Source organism: Uloborus diversus, unplaced genomic scaffold (assembly GCF_026930045.1).
Source record: "Uloborus diversus isolate 005 unplaced genomic scaffold, Udiv.v.3.1 scaffold_601, whole genome shotgun sequence".
Lineage (NCBI taxonomy): Eukaryota > Metazoa > Arthropoda > Arachnida > Araneae > Uloboridae > Uloborus > Uloborus diversus.
The window spans coordinates 1-14,711 of NW_026558793.1; the positions used below are offsets into that span (position 1 = coordinate 1).

Below are 14,711 nucleotides of genomic sequence, written 5' to 3' on the forward strand. Positions count from 1 at the left end.
GAAAGAGACATTCAAGAACATCTGTATTTTTTGGGATACCTTTTCATTCATTAACTCCCTTGTATTGCATCGAAAAAAGGGTTCCTTGTAACTCTGAAACAGGTGTGGGCATTTTTGCAAATTTGCATTTTAATGTTGCATTATCTTTTATGATTATTTTTCTAAAACTAAGGGGAAAAGAGGAGGGATGTAGGAAACAGATGGCTCCATGCATCTGAAGAGCCTTAAGTGTCAGATGTACAATGGATTGGGGAATGCTACAAAAAGGTAACCTGTAATCAATTAAATCCATAAATTAAGGAAATGAGTTATTTATTTATCAAATTACATTTTTCACTTATAGGACTAATATAAAGAAAAGCAACTTACCTTCCAGCACTCCCTCTTCTTCCAATATTTGATGAAAATGAATTGAATCTTGGTGTAAATGAGCTGGTAATTTGTATCTTCATAGCTCTACCTATCGAATTTAAACAGAAATGAGAAACTTCTTCCATTTAGTCCTGTTCCCCAATGGTTTAATCAAATGAATAAAAATTAACGGCATAAAGGAAGGAAAAATTCATTAAATGTTCAAATAGACAGGGTGGCGACAGGAACTGGAAAAAAAAGTTCCCCGACTTTTCCCTGATTAAGTTCATCAAATTTCCCTGATTTATGTTACCAATGATAATGGTTTCCTTTCTTTGCCCTACTTGAAAAGCATTACATATTAAATAAAATGCAATGTTTTAAACGGTTTAAGCTGTTAATTAAAAATATATTTTGAAAAGAAGCTCCTTTTTTGGTAAAAATTGTATATTAAATTATCCACAAAGAAATATTATAGGAAATCTAAAACAAATACTTTACATCCAGGAACCAGTTAACATAAGAATTCTAAGAAATTATTAAAACCACTCTTAAAGACATATCTAATCATGATAAAACTAAAAAATTTAAACGGGAATAATCTTGAACTGAATTTTCAAGCAGTATAATTGTTGCTGCAAGAATAACAAGTGATAGTTAAAGTATAGAAGTAATGTAGTATTACTTACGTAAAAAATACTGCTGTGTGCAGGTAAACGGCAATATCGGCAGAAATTAGTTTTTGAGATATTTGAAGAAATGTGTGGTGGATTCAGTAGTAACAAAAGGAAAATGTTGGAATTAGACTTTTTTTTGCGCCTTTTTTTCAGCGGAAACCAAATAAGCGAGTATGTACAATAAAGATAAAATACAATAGATGAGAAAAATGCAAAACAAATAAAAATAAAATAAAAATAAGTAAATAAAAATGTGCAGTTATTGCCCAAGACCTGCACACAGCAGAATAGACATATTTATGTAAAACAAATTGAAATCTTTCAACAACTGGTCATATTGAGCTATTTTCTAATCAAGGACTTCGGTTTTTTGAATGAATACAGCATTTTTACAATTAAAAAATAATAAAAATATTTACATATGTCCACAACTCAATTTCAAATGATTTCATTAGTTGTCGAAAAAAAATCTTAGATTACTTTAGTAAAAAACAACATTGAAATGCAAAAACAATTATTAATCTCAAAATTTATGTGTACATGGTTTTAAAATAAAAGAGTTTTAAAGTCTGAATTAAAAAAAACCCCTTCGTGTAATCTAAAGTGACAGTGAATAATACCAAGGTAAAAAAGCAAATTTGATTTTCAGTCAAATTCAATTTTAACAATTAAATTAAAAATGCCAAGTGATAACTTTTATGATTTTTTCAGCATTAATTTAAAAAACAAAGATTTTTTCTTGAAATCGTGATAACAGTATGCTAATTACTTCAAGACAATGAGTAAAGGCAAGGGAGCCAAGTCATTAATGACGGCTTCCTCTTTGCCTATAGGGTTGTTTATTTTATGTAGCATGGAATGCGTGAAAGGAAAATTCAAGCTAGGTAAAATAAACAACTTTACAGACACAGTCGCAATCTTAGGAAGCTCATCCTTAGATTGAATACTTTGACCTTGAGGAAAAAAGATGCACAAATAATCACACCTCATCAATTTTACTTTTTTAAAACAAATAATTGGCGGAAAATTCGTAGAGAATCAAAGTAATTCATTTTTCAAGGGGAAAAAAACTCATTTTATCAATTTTCCCTGATTTTTTATTTTTTCAAAATTTCCTGATATTTCCCTGAGTGATAAAGTTCCCTGACTTTTCCCTGATCTGTCACCACCCTGAATAGAGTGCAAAGCGAAAACAATAATTACATGAAAAAAAAATTACTAGAAAATAATTGCCAATCTTCGCAAATCAAATAAACCTATACAAAATATTTTTTTCCTGGCATATTAGAAAGATGGGTACTGGTTTTTATCTTATGAAAATAGTTCTAATACAGAACCCCTTTGTTATATAGTGCCTCGTTAAGCAGCTCATTTGCATATAAATATGAGTTTTCGTTTGTTCCCTGAAAAATTATATTAAAAAAATGGCTTTGCATTTGACTTCATTCGGATGTGCGGCCGCCGCAGCGGGCGTCGATGGTAGAGCATAATGGCTCTTTTGATCAGTCTCAATAGGATTAGGCTTAAGTGTTAAATATAGCCAGATAGGAAGTACGCCCAAAGGCTTTCCTATTGGGTGACTTCAAATTGCGGGTTAGGTCCATGTCATTTAAATAAAGAAGTTTTAATAATTTCATTATTAAGAGGCAAATTAAACCAAGATTTGAAAAACTAAAAGAATTGAGATGCAACTTCAGCTGTAGCAAAAAAAATTTTTCCAATTACGGTGTAGATGAGAGGCTAGAGGCTTGCTCATTGAATGGACATTCAATCCACCGCTGAGCCACGCCTACATAGCAAAAACAACCAGAAAAGAAAAGAAAAAAAAAGGTAGTAGAAGTTGAAAATGAAATGTGAACAGAAATCAGTTGAAAATAAATTTTAACTAATTTCTAAGTTCAATCAGCAGTTTCTGCAAGGTTTCAGTTAATGTATTAAGTAAATTATTATTCATTTTTGTTGTTATAGGTGGTTCCTGTAGTATAACAGAAATTTTCTTTATATTTCTCAGAAAAAAGTTTTTATTTTAAATCAATGAACTCAAATGGCATATTTTTAATACACTAGATTTGTAACAATTTTAGCTGAAGTTCAATTTGTATTCCCCCATTAGAAAAATAAAATACTTTAAAATCAATACATTGTAAAAGCACATGGCATTAATTTGTATGTGAATTGAAATGCTAATTTTTCTGATATCTGTTACATCGCGTTATTGGATACAAATGTGATATAATGAGGAGTTACTGTACCGAAAGATTTTAAATGATAAATCAAACATAAATCATACATGCTGCAATGAAAGATACTACAGTCAACTCGCGATAACTCAAACTTCGATAACTCGAAAAAAGTATTTCCCTGAACCTTTATTGCATTTTTAATGAAATTTTATCTCATTAACTCAAATTAATTTTGCCTTCTTTTCGATAACTCAAATTTTTTTCCATTCAATTAAAAAAAATTCAATCCCTCAAAACTCGAATTTTCAAATGGCTATGCTTTTTCTCCCTCGTTTACGCATTCTAGAGTAGAAAAACGTGTCCTCTGGCTCTCTCTTTTGTTAGTGATTTTCACAGTTGGTGTTCATCACAGGTGTGTGGAAGGGGAGACATGTTTTAGCTGCTGTTTTCTGTAGACAATGGTCGAGTTTCTAGAATAAGCGTTCTCTTAACCTGAATAACCAGTTCCGCGAACACAAACACAAAACATTTCTTGTTCTAGTCAACGTCTTCATACTTCACGTATTAGTGCTGCAAAGAAGCTCAGGTTTATTTTTCATCGAATTATGGCTACAAAACGAAAATGCACTACTTTTTATTGCAGAGAAAAAAAAAGGTGATTGATGGGGTCGAAAAAGGGAGAAAGAAAAAGATAGATATTGCAAAGGAATTTGGCATTCCGAACAGCACACTCTCAACCATTCTCGAAAATAAAGAGACTATTCTTTAAAAACTTAGATAATAATCAAGGGGATCTGAAAAAAATGAAGATTGCAGAATATGCGGAAGTGGAAAAGTGCTTGATAAAATGGATTACCCAGCGCTGGACCCAGAACATTCCACTTGGTGGAAATATATTGAGAGAAAAAGCGGAGGATTTTGGGAAGCAACTCGGTTTTACAGATTTCAAAGCAAGCAGTGGTTGATTTGAAAATTTCAAGAAAAGAAACATCACTTTTTACAAAATTTGTGGAGAAAATGGCAGTGTAAGTCTAGGAAGAATGGAAGGGATCACCGTCTTCAATTTTAAAAGAGTATGACAAAGATGTATTCAATGTCGATGAAACAGGTCTATTTTTTAAATGTCTTCCTGACAAAACAATGGCTGTGAAAGGGGAAGCTTGCCATGGCGGAAAGAGAAACAAGGAACGAGTAACTTTGTTACTGTGCACCAACATGGATGGATCAGGAAAAATGAAGCTAGAAATGATAGGAAAATCAAAAAAGCAAAGATGTTTTGCTGGAGTTAAATCATTTCCTGTCTATTATGAAGCTAACACAAAATAATGGATGACCGCCGAATTGTTTGAAAAATGGCTGAAAAATTTAGACCGTAAAGTGTCTAGTCAAAACCGCAAGATTGCCCTATTTGTTGACAACTGTACAGTCCATCCAAGCTCAATTACGACGAAATTAAAATCTGTAAAACTGGAGTTACTTCCGCCTAATACCACTTTAAAACTACAGCCGTCAGATAAGGGAATCATCCAAAATTTCAAATTAAAATATCGTCATCAAGTCTTTAAAAAAAAATGCATTGCTGAGATTGATGAAGGAAGCAACCGTTCTGTAAATGTGTTGCAGGCAATGAGAATGGCTGATAAAGTCTGGAATTGAGTTGAACAAAGAACAATAGCAAACTGCTTTAGAAAGGCAGGTTTCCATAAAGCATCTGCTGAGGAAATCCACCTAGAAGAGGAAGAAAAAGAAAAGGAAATCGAGGAAACAGTTGATGAGGAATGGAGTTTAGTGTCGAAAGCTCTGCAGCTAGATCCTGTAACAACATTTTGAGACTTTGTCAACATAGATGATGATGTTCAAGTGTGTGAAAATTTATCGGACAAAGACAGTTGATGAGCTTCGACCACTCTCAGAAGAGGAAGATGGACTGAGGAACTTATCCATCCAAAAAAAGTCATCTTTGATAAAGCAAAAAGTGCCATGCATGTGATGTGGGCCTTTATTGAACCGAGACCTGATATGGACTCTAAGACATTCAATGCCATTTCCCATCTAGAAAATATAATTGACGTGGAGAGAAAAAATAGTATCTGTCAAACTCTTCTTGACAGATATTTTAAATAAAGTATGGTATGCTCTTATTTTGTGTTCGCTTTTTTTAATGAGGTATATAGTATACTTAAATTAAATATACTTAATTACTTTTTCAATAACTTGAATTTTTTATGTCTTTCCTTCAATTTCGAGTTAGCGAGAGTCGACTGTATTTTAGAAAACAACTAATAACTAGTGTTATTAGCAGCATTTTCTTCACAAGACCTGTTGCCTTACCTTAATTTTGTAGATCATTAACATTCTCAGCATTCTTCAAATACTTATTTTTATGTTTAAATACTTTCCTCCATTTTCTGAGAAAATTTGTTTTTATATAAAAATTTCAAACATACAACCTTTGTTTCTGACAAAATCTCACCATCAAGAGGTACTCCATTATATTGTGCCATTGCACGAACTGCCTCATTACGTTTTTCAAAAACTACATCAGCAGTACCAAGAGAACGACCAGACTGATCATAATGTACGACTGCTTTGCGTAGATTACCAAAATCTCCAAATAACTCCTAAAAATTTAATGAACTAGTAAGAAAATAAGAAAGAAATAAGCAAAATTTATGTATTCTAGCAAAAATTATGTCACTATGCTGGAAAATAAGATCATTATTTAAGCCACATGATCCAACTACAGTTGGCTCTCTGGTTAACGACTTTCAAGGGACCACAAAAAATCGTCCTTAAGTAGAAATCGTCCTTAAATAGAATGCTTTTAACACTACAGTGTAATCTATGACCGTGAAAAGTCGTCGTTAAACAGAGAGCCAACTGTATTACAAGTTTTACATTATAATCAGAACATTTGCAGTTAAGACTAATAAAATAATATTTTAAATCAAGTCATATACGTACTTTAATGTCTGAATCAGAAACACCATAATCAAGATTTGAAATTAAGAGTTTTGCAGGTCCTCTTTCAACATTATTAATCGATCCACGTCTAATTGTATTAGTAGACAAAAATGCAGGTCTGGCTCGTGGTTTAAAAACGCCCTGAAATAAACAAAGCAAAAATTTGAACTTAGTGAGTTTAAAGATTTTAAATTAAAACAGTGGTGCCCAACCTAAGCCCCGCGGGCTATATGTGGCCCTTAAAGCTGATTGATATGGCTTGTCGTTATGATCAATGTTATGAAACGAAAAATATATTCTAAAACCTTGCAAAAGTTTGTATTAATAAAATTAGCATGTAGTAATGATGTCAACAATTTTTGGTAAGTAATTGTCTCTGCTTTTTTCTTGTTTTCCCATGCAATCTAAAAAAATTTTTAAGAAAAATAATTAAACTTTGTATTTGTTCTGGTTCTCGAAATTAATCAGGTATGGCTTCCGCCATATGTAGAAAAAGGTTGAGCACCATTGAGTTAAAAAGCAAATTTCAATTTTCGAACAGTAAGATAAATATTTTAGAATAAAAATTACCCCAAAGTTAAACATATGATTTATGAAAATCATTTGTGAGCAAATTCATCTTAAGTTTTTCATTGAATCTGGACCGTATTTGGATTGAACATTTCCAAACACAAAAAGAACATGGTGAACAAAAAGCTTCAAAACTAGAGGGAAAAAGAGATTTAAAATGGAACAAAAAATTTAAATGTTAACAAAATGTGTTTACAGTTAAATCCCGCTGCAACGCGATTCGACTTACGCGAAACGGCTAAAACGCGAATATTTTTTAAAGAGGAACGAATTTATAGCTGACGCAGTTGCAATATGTTGTGGTAACACAGGAATTGTGCTAAAAAGAGCAGGCCCGGATCTATACATTTTGGGTCCCCCTGCAACAAAATATGTAGGGCCCCTCCCTAGTGGCCAGCAATGTCTATTTGTAAAGTGAATAAGTCTTAATGCCAGTTTTTTTTCTATTTCTTCTTCAATTTCTAGGGCCGTTAGCCCCTTTAAGGACGCGGGCCCCTGGCACTGCGGGTACGCAGATCTGGACCTGCTAATGAGAAAAGTTACATGTTTCTGGTGCAAGGGATTAAGAGATAGGACATTTTAATTTTGCCTTTATGAACTGGGAGAGTTGGGCTTATTGCTCTTTGTGCTATAAGGTACAAAAAAGGCTTGAAAAAGAAAGTTAGTTGAACTTGAGATCAATAAAAAGTATGAAATATTACATTAACATTAATTGAAAATGGAGAAAGTCATAGAAAATTAGCCGGCACATATGGAACTTCTAAAACTACAATGTCTAATATAGTTAAAAACAAGGAAAAAATAACAAAATTATTTAAATAGTATTTTTAATTATTGTTTCAATTTCAATAATGCTAAACAATGAAAGTTAGTTGAACAGAAATTATAAGGGTGAATTATACTCAAAAATGAATACATGGTGCAAGAAATGACAAAAAAATTTTAAAAAAATCATTACCGCCCTTTATAAGTTGACCACCAAAGTACTGCACCGCGAGTGGTCAACTTACACAGGTTTCACTATATATATATATATATATATAATTCATTATCCTTTCTCCTTGTATTGGAACTAATAATTTGGTTTAAAAAAATTCATAATACTATTTCAGGATTAAAAAAAAAATACTGAAGTTGCTTCATTTAATCATAAATGCCAAAAAATTTTACAGGCTGTAAAGCTGAACCATTAGATATTCACCATAAAAATTTTAAAAGCATCCTTAAATACATAAAAACAGTAACCAAACAAGTTTAAATACAATGGAGACTGGGAGTTGGACTAAATTTTTTCGATAGTCTTTTGCATTTTTTCTAAAATAAATTTAAGAAATAAAAATATTATTGAAATAATGAAAAAAATGAACAGTTGGTAAAATATGGTAAAAAAAAACCTTCCAACATTTAAAAAGATTGAAATATTTGCAGGATGCGAAAAGATTGAAATCTCAAACAAGGCAAGCAACTTTCCGCAAAGCATGTTTTCGTTTTACATCATTGGCATGTCTCCAAAACATATGGCAGATACAAGAGGAGGATAAAGATTTGAAGGGGTAAAAAAAGAAAAAATAAGAAAAAAGGGACCAAACTTGATACTGTTTTTAAAAAATTAAGGATTTTTTAAGAGTTTGTTAGGGACTTAAATTTTGCTTGATGAAATTAAGGGTTTCTTAAGGTTTTTTTAAGGAAGTACGAGCCCTGTTTTTATTTACAATCTCCCCCTTTCAGTATGGACCTCTGAAGCTACTTGAAATTCTAATCCCCCTCTCCCATAAAATAAATATTTTATGCAACTTTTGGTTCGATGAGGGCGAAAAAAAGCGGTTATGCGGCTCTCCCCCAGTATAATTTTACGAAATTGCAACTTTAAATTACCTTTGGTGATATTTGGCATGAGTGTGGGAGGAAGTTCTGTTGTAGGGACAGTTGCTCCTTACTGTTGCCCTCTGGCTGAGCCCAAGCCTTAGATAATGTTGTGTGAAGGACTTTCCTGCGATAATTTTTTTGAAAATGAATAATTTTCTTAAGTATGTTTCAGATTCAGGATTTCTTAAGTTTGTTTCAAATTCAAGACTTTTTTAGTATGTTAGGGGGTTCTCTCAGGCACATCATTTTAAATTTTCCTTGGATGAAAGGGTACCGAATAGCCTCTTTCACAACACTCTTTTCGACTCTAAATGCTTGCTCTGCATCTGCAAAAAAAACCGATTGAAAGATTCCCAGTTTCCACGTAAAGAGGTTTCCCATTGTACGAGAGAAAACGGTTTTTACCCAGCATCCTTAGCGGCTAGTTGACGAATTTGTTAGAAGAAAGCAGGAGAAAAATTCCATATACCCTGCAAACAACCGGTATGCGGTGAAAAGCAGGTTTTCCTTGGGTCGAAAGTGCCATGGAAACAGCCCTAATGTGGATTTAAGAGCAGAAACCATGCCCATATTTCTGGAAATATTGATTTCTCAAAGCCAAGATGGTCAATTGCTTCTTTTCCCCAAAAGGCATGCCAGAGCTCTCCCCTGCATTTTTGTGAAATTTAAATCCTAAACACACAATTGTAAGCCAGCTTATATTACGTAAGAGGAAGGTGATGGAGTTAGGAATTTGTTATCTGTAGCTTTTCAAAATTGAAGTTCCAGAAACTAAAATTTTTAACCCAGGGGATTTGATGCATCCCCCAACCCCTCCGCAATTTTTTGAAATTGAAATCCTAAACAGCCTCTGATTATATTAAAGAAAGGAGGAAATCTGAAATTGAAGTTTGAAACATTCGTGTTCAGCATGTCCAAAACAAGGTAGTTATTAATAGGTGCAATAAAAACCAACCGCCTAGCTCTTGAAAAAGTTCTGGATTCACTCATGGTATATACAGAGAAACATTGGTATATGAGTAATGAGTGGAAAAAGTGAAAACAATTGATCAATAAGAGACTACATTGTTCCTTCACTGAAATAATTTTTTATACTGAAGACCGAATATGCAGTGAGCAAAACTTTGGAGACGTCGTTAATATCTGCCATATCGAAATAGTGTCAGAATGTGGTTTAGCTTGTCATTTAAACACGATTAAACGAAGCGCAATAATTTCGTAAGGCTCAAGTTTCACGGACGAAAAGGAGAATATTAAAATAAGATTTAATAAAAGCTATTACAAGATAAACATACTCTCAGTGACGTAAAGTTTCCTCTGTTGAAATACTGTTTCGTACGAGCACCTCTTCCAGGATTGTTTGCTCTATTACCACGAGTACCACGGCTACGCATAACTCGACCGCCTCTGTTTCTATAATTACTACTAAACTTTCCTCTATTTTTTTTGATAATTTCATCAAGGGACAGATCCACTTCCATTCTATCAGCCATTATGCAATTAATAAGCTAGAGTAATGACAAAAGAAATTTCAATTCCAGTTACTACAACTCAAAAATTTCATGCATGCGCTAAAATTTTTAGGATTGCCACCGCAACAACAATAACTAGAACTAAATGGGCTTTTAGAAATGATTAAGGAAAGAATTGAATAACTTCATTCAAAACTTAGTATTACCAAATCAGTATTTTAATTCATTTTACGTTAATTTAAAAACATTGTTTTAAATATTTTATAGTACTTTTGGAAAGAGGCATAGGTTTCACCGGTGCCTGTTTCCGAGTGTACCCTTCATAGCATATGGTTGTTGTTTGGTTCTTCTGCCAGAAATTGAGGGTTAAAATTTTTCACAAAAGTGGCAATACCATTGTTGTATCGCTAATTTTCCATTGCATTCCTTCTTTTTATGGTGTAGGTGTATTGTTGGCGGGAATAATACTTAAATATTAAATTGTATTAAGGTAAGAAAAGTTCTAGCATGAATTTTTTTTTTTTTTTTTTTTTTCAATTTTACGTTGGGTATTCAGTCCTAAGGAAAAATTTGGTTCTTGAAATTGTTCAAGGAACTCATGTTATTACTTATTGTGTTCAGGGCTAATAGTAGGTACGATAAAATGCTATTAAAACAAAAACCATAAATGTGTCTTTGTTTTCTGACGCAAACAATCGATTTCCGGGATTAAATTCTCCACTGGAATGAAGTTCACCTCTGTTTTCACTTCAAAATATCTTTCTAAAGCATCGACTTATTTTCTAGGTGTCGCTGGCGAGAAAAATATTTTAATATTAAATTGTGTAATGACAAAAATATTTCTCGAACAAAAGTTTTTTTTTCTTTTTTTCAATTTTGCTATGGTTATTCTCTTCTGAGGTAAATATTTGGTTTGTTTCGGGTTTTATGAGGAGAACAACTCATGTAATTGTTTACCTAATATGTTCACATTAGTTGCGACGCTCTGAAAACACAATGTGCTTGTTTTGTGTTGTAAATAAGAAATTCGCGGTGTAATCTTCTTTGCCGTTCCATAGTACCTATTGGCGGAACCGCGGGAGGGGCGAACGCCCCCCCTCCCCAAAAGGTTTGTAAATTCGAAAAAATTCCGGAAAAAAGTCACCTTTCTCTTTCCCCTCTATCCCCTCCCCCCAACACATCACATAAAATAGGCTACAACTTTTTTACAACCTTAAGTAAAAACATTTTTCAGGGGAAAGATCCTCAACCCCCTCTCTGTTATCGAAGATCATCAAAAATTTTGAGTATTTGGAGCTGCAATTTTAAAAAGATCGCTGGAGTTAAAAACTTTTTCAGAAATGTCATTTGAGGACCTTTAATTACATTTCTAAAGCTTCAAATCCGAAAAGATTCCGGTTGAGATCCTCCGAATTCCAAGCCCTTTCCTTTACATCAATAACAGAGTTCGTACGCTTCTTCAAAACTCTTCCAATACTCCTTCATTCAGGAAATTTTTTTAAAGGGCCCTTCAAACTCCTTCGTTTTGGTTTTAAGTCCTTCAAAACTCCTTCTTTTTTAGTTCGACTACATAATCTTCCTCTATGACAGTAACTTATAATACTTCAATCGACAACTAACTTCGTCATAAAATTTTGTGCATTTATTTTTTTTCATAAAGATGTGATTTACAAATTGATCATTGTTAAGTCATAAAAGTTGAAGGTGAAAATTTTATTAGAAGACTAAAACATTTCGTAAGTGAAGTAAAACATGCTTAAATGGTGTTGGCTATTTTTTCAAGTTTTATGATTATTGTTTTTTCCTCAACCACGCTCTCATCAGCAAAAGTGAGGTTGTCTAATTATTATTCAAATATTTAAAACTACATAAGTAGATGTACTACATTAAGTTATTGTGTTAAAAAAACAATTGTTTATTAAATCGCAGTTATAATATAGTATTAAGGGTCATCCACAAGTAGTGATGTGGATCGGGTAAATACCCAAAGAGTAGGTACATATTTTTTGGGTTTTTATCTAAAGCCTGGGTAAATACCCAAAATCTGGGTATTTTACAAAAAAAATGCAAAAAGTGAAAGGGATTTTTTTTAAATGTAAATATAAAATAATTGGTAAAGCTGACACATACATATGTATTACACATTTTATAATATTTTTTATTGAACGACTTGATGAGATTATGAAAGAAACATGTTGTGAAACAAAGAATCTTTCTTTTCAATGTCATAATTGGAGAAGTATAAGCAATTCAATGATGAACTTCAGAATTTCAAAATCAAACTAGGTTAGTCAATATCCAAAATGGGAAAAAAAAAAGCATGAGGGATGTTTGGATCTGTTGGGGGGGGGGGGGGGTCTTGATACTACAACCTTTCTTTTAAAAGGAAAAAAATACAATTGAGGACCTAAATGGCTACTGAAAATACTTTATGAGTCTTCAAACGAATCAAAAGTTGAGGAGTTCAGTTAAGATCCAGAATATTAGTAGAAATTCTTTTTTTTTTTTTCAATTTTTTATTCTTGTGATACTCAAAACACTTTTAAAGTTTCATTCTAACTCTTTGAACGATACACATTTTTGCAAAAAAAAAAAAAAAAAAAAAATACATTCTTTAGTTCTTAAAACTTATTAAAATTTTATTTTCATTTGTCATCCCCACCCCCCTTATAATGCATTACTCAATCACCCCTCACAACAGGATCTTCTAGATCCGCCACTGATAGTACCTCTGGTCTTTTTTAACTTACAAACTTGTTTAAAAAGCAGACTTCATACTAGACTTGAAAATTATTTAAAAAATACATTAATATTAGCGGCATTGTTTAGAAGGTGCATCTATATCAGGGATTCAGGGGTCTAACTTTTTTCGCTTGTGGGCCACATTGCAAATTTTTGGAGGTGAGGTGGGCCAGTCCAACAAAATTTTAGCTCAGATGGTTTATTTAGTGAAAGCCCCCCCCACCATGCATCACAAATATATACATATATATTTTTTAATTAAGCTCTCGGGTGGTTTTCCAAAATTTCTGGGCTTTCTAAGTTATATTTCCTTATTGCTGTTAGCTAAATTAAATTATATTTCCAGTTCTCATAAAGCTCTTATAATATAACGATAGGGAATCTTGTAAAATTTAGAATAGTTCAGAAAACTGAAATAAAAAGCATTTTTTGACACGAAATAAAATGAAGTGGTTTTTTTTTTAAGGCTAATGAATGATCGATACGAAACTATTGCAACATACTACAAATTTATTTCATTTAATTAAACATTACTTCCTTTTTTGTAAAAGGAAATAAAAAGCCTGAGCGAAAATCGTCCTCTCTTCTAGATAAAATTTTTAAGGGGTTGGGAATCCACTTTCTCATATTTCTTAGCTGAATAAAAAGTCACATGTGCATAAAGGTACGAAATTATGAAAATGAAAAACGAAGAGATTAATCTACAATGGTTTGATGTTCTGTTTAAAATACAACTTGTTGGAGACTTTCGATTTCTGTTATCAAGTTTTTTCGCAAAATTCAGAATCTAGCATTAAAGTTAGGTAACAAACATTTAAGTCTGGTGTCAGCCTCCCTCTCAGGCCGAGCTGACCACTAATGAAACATGTGAAGACAGGAGTGAGTGCATGTTTTCCCTGGGGCTAGGAAATGCCAGGTTACTAATGGGAGGATGTGGCATGGGAAAAGAGATTTGTTCTTGGAACGAGCAAAAGAGAGACAAGTTCTGCACTCGTAGCTAATGCAGGGTTCGTACGCTCCTTCAAAATTCCTCCAATACTCCTTTCATTTATGAAATTTTTTTGAAGGGCTCTTCAAACTCCCTCATTTTGATTTTAACTCCTTCAAAACTCCTTCTTTTTTCGTTCAAGACTGCATAATCTTCCTCTATTACAGAAACTTAATATACTTCGATTGACAACTAACTTCATCACAAAGACGATTTTAATGTAGTAATTTCTTACATTTATTTCTTTCGATTTACAAATTGATCGTAGTTAATTCATAAAAGTTGAAGGTGAGAATTTTATTAGAATACTAAGACATTTCATAAGTGAAGTAACACATGCTTAAATGGTGCTTGGCTATTTTTTAAAGTTTTATGGTTATTGTTTTTTCCTCCACCACACTCTCAGCAGCAAAAGTCAAGTTGTCTTATTATTATTTAAATATTTAAAACTACATAAGTAAATGTACTACATTAAGTGATTGCATTAAAAAAAAAGTTAATTGCAGTTATGATATTGTAAAAAGGGTCATCCACAAGTAGTGATGTGGATCGGGTAAATACCCAGTGGGTAGGTAAATATTTTTTGGGTATTTATCCAAGGCCTGGGTAAATACCCAAAAACTGGGTATTTTACAAAAAAATGCAAAATGTGAGTCTGAAATTTTTTTAAAAATCTAAATATGAAATAATTGGTAAAACTGATACATACATTATGTATTACAGAGTTTATAATATTTTTTATTGGAAGACTTGATGAAATTATGAAAGAAACATATTGTGAACCAAAGAATCTTTCTTTTCAATGTCATAATTGGACAAGTATAAGCAATTCAATGATGAACTTCAGGATTTCAAAATCACAATCTAGGTTAGTCGTATCAAAAATGAAAAAAAAAAG

General features: G+C 32.5%; 2 protein-coding genes across 2 annotated transcripts in view; one reads left to right on the plus strand and one right to left on the minus strand.

The window, feature by feature from the left end:
- Nucleotides 1–369: 369 nt before the first annotated feature.
- Nucleotides 370–10,196, minus strand: LOC129233665 (THO complex subunit 4-like; the record flags this gene model as incomplete). The annotated part of the gene is given in 4 exon segments (XM_054867641.1): nt 370–460; nt 5,685–5,832; nt 6,176–6,316; nt 9,907–10,196. Coding segments are annotated over 4 exon segments (578 nt in total), but the record flags the coding sequence as incomplete, so codon positions are not given.
- A 255-nt stretch (nt 10,197–10,451) lies between these two features.
- Nucleotides 10,452–14,711, plus strand: part of LOC129233664 (SUMO-conjugating enzyme UBC9-B) — a 66,657-nt gene continuing 62,397 nt past the window's right edge. The window contains exon 1 of the mRNA XM_054867640.1: nt 10,452–10,573. The gene's annotated coding sequence lies outside the window, so the exon portion shown is untranslated. The remainder of the gene's footprint in view (nt 10,574–14,711) is intronic.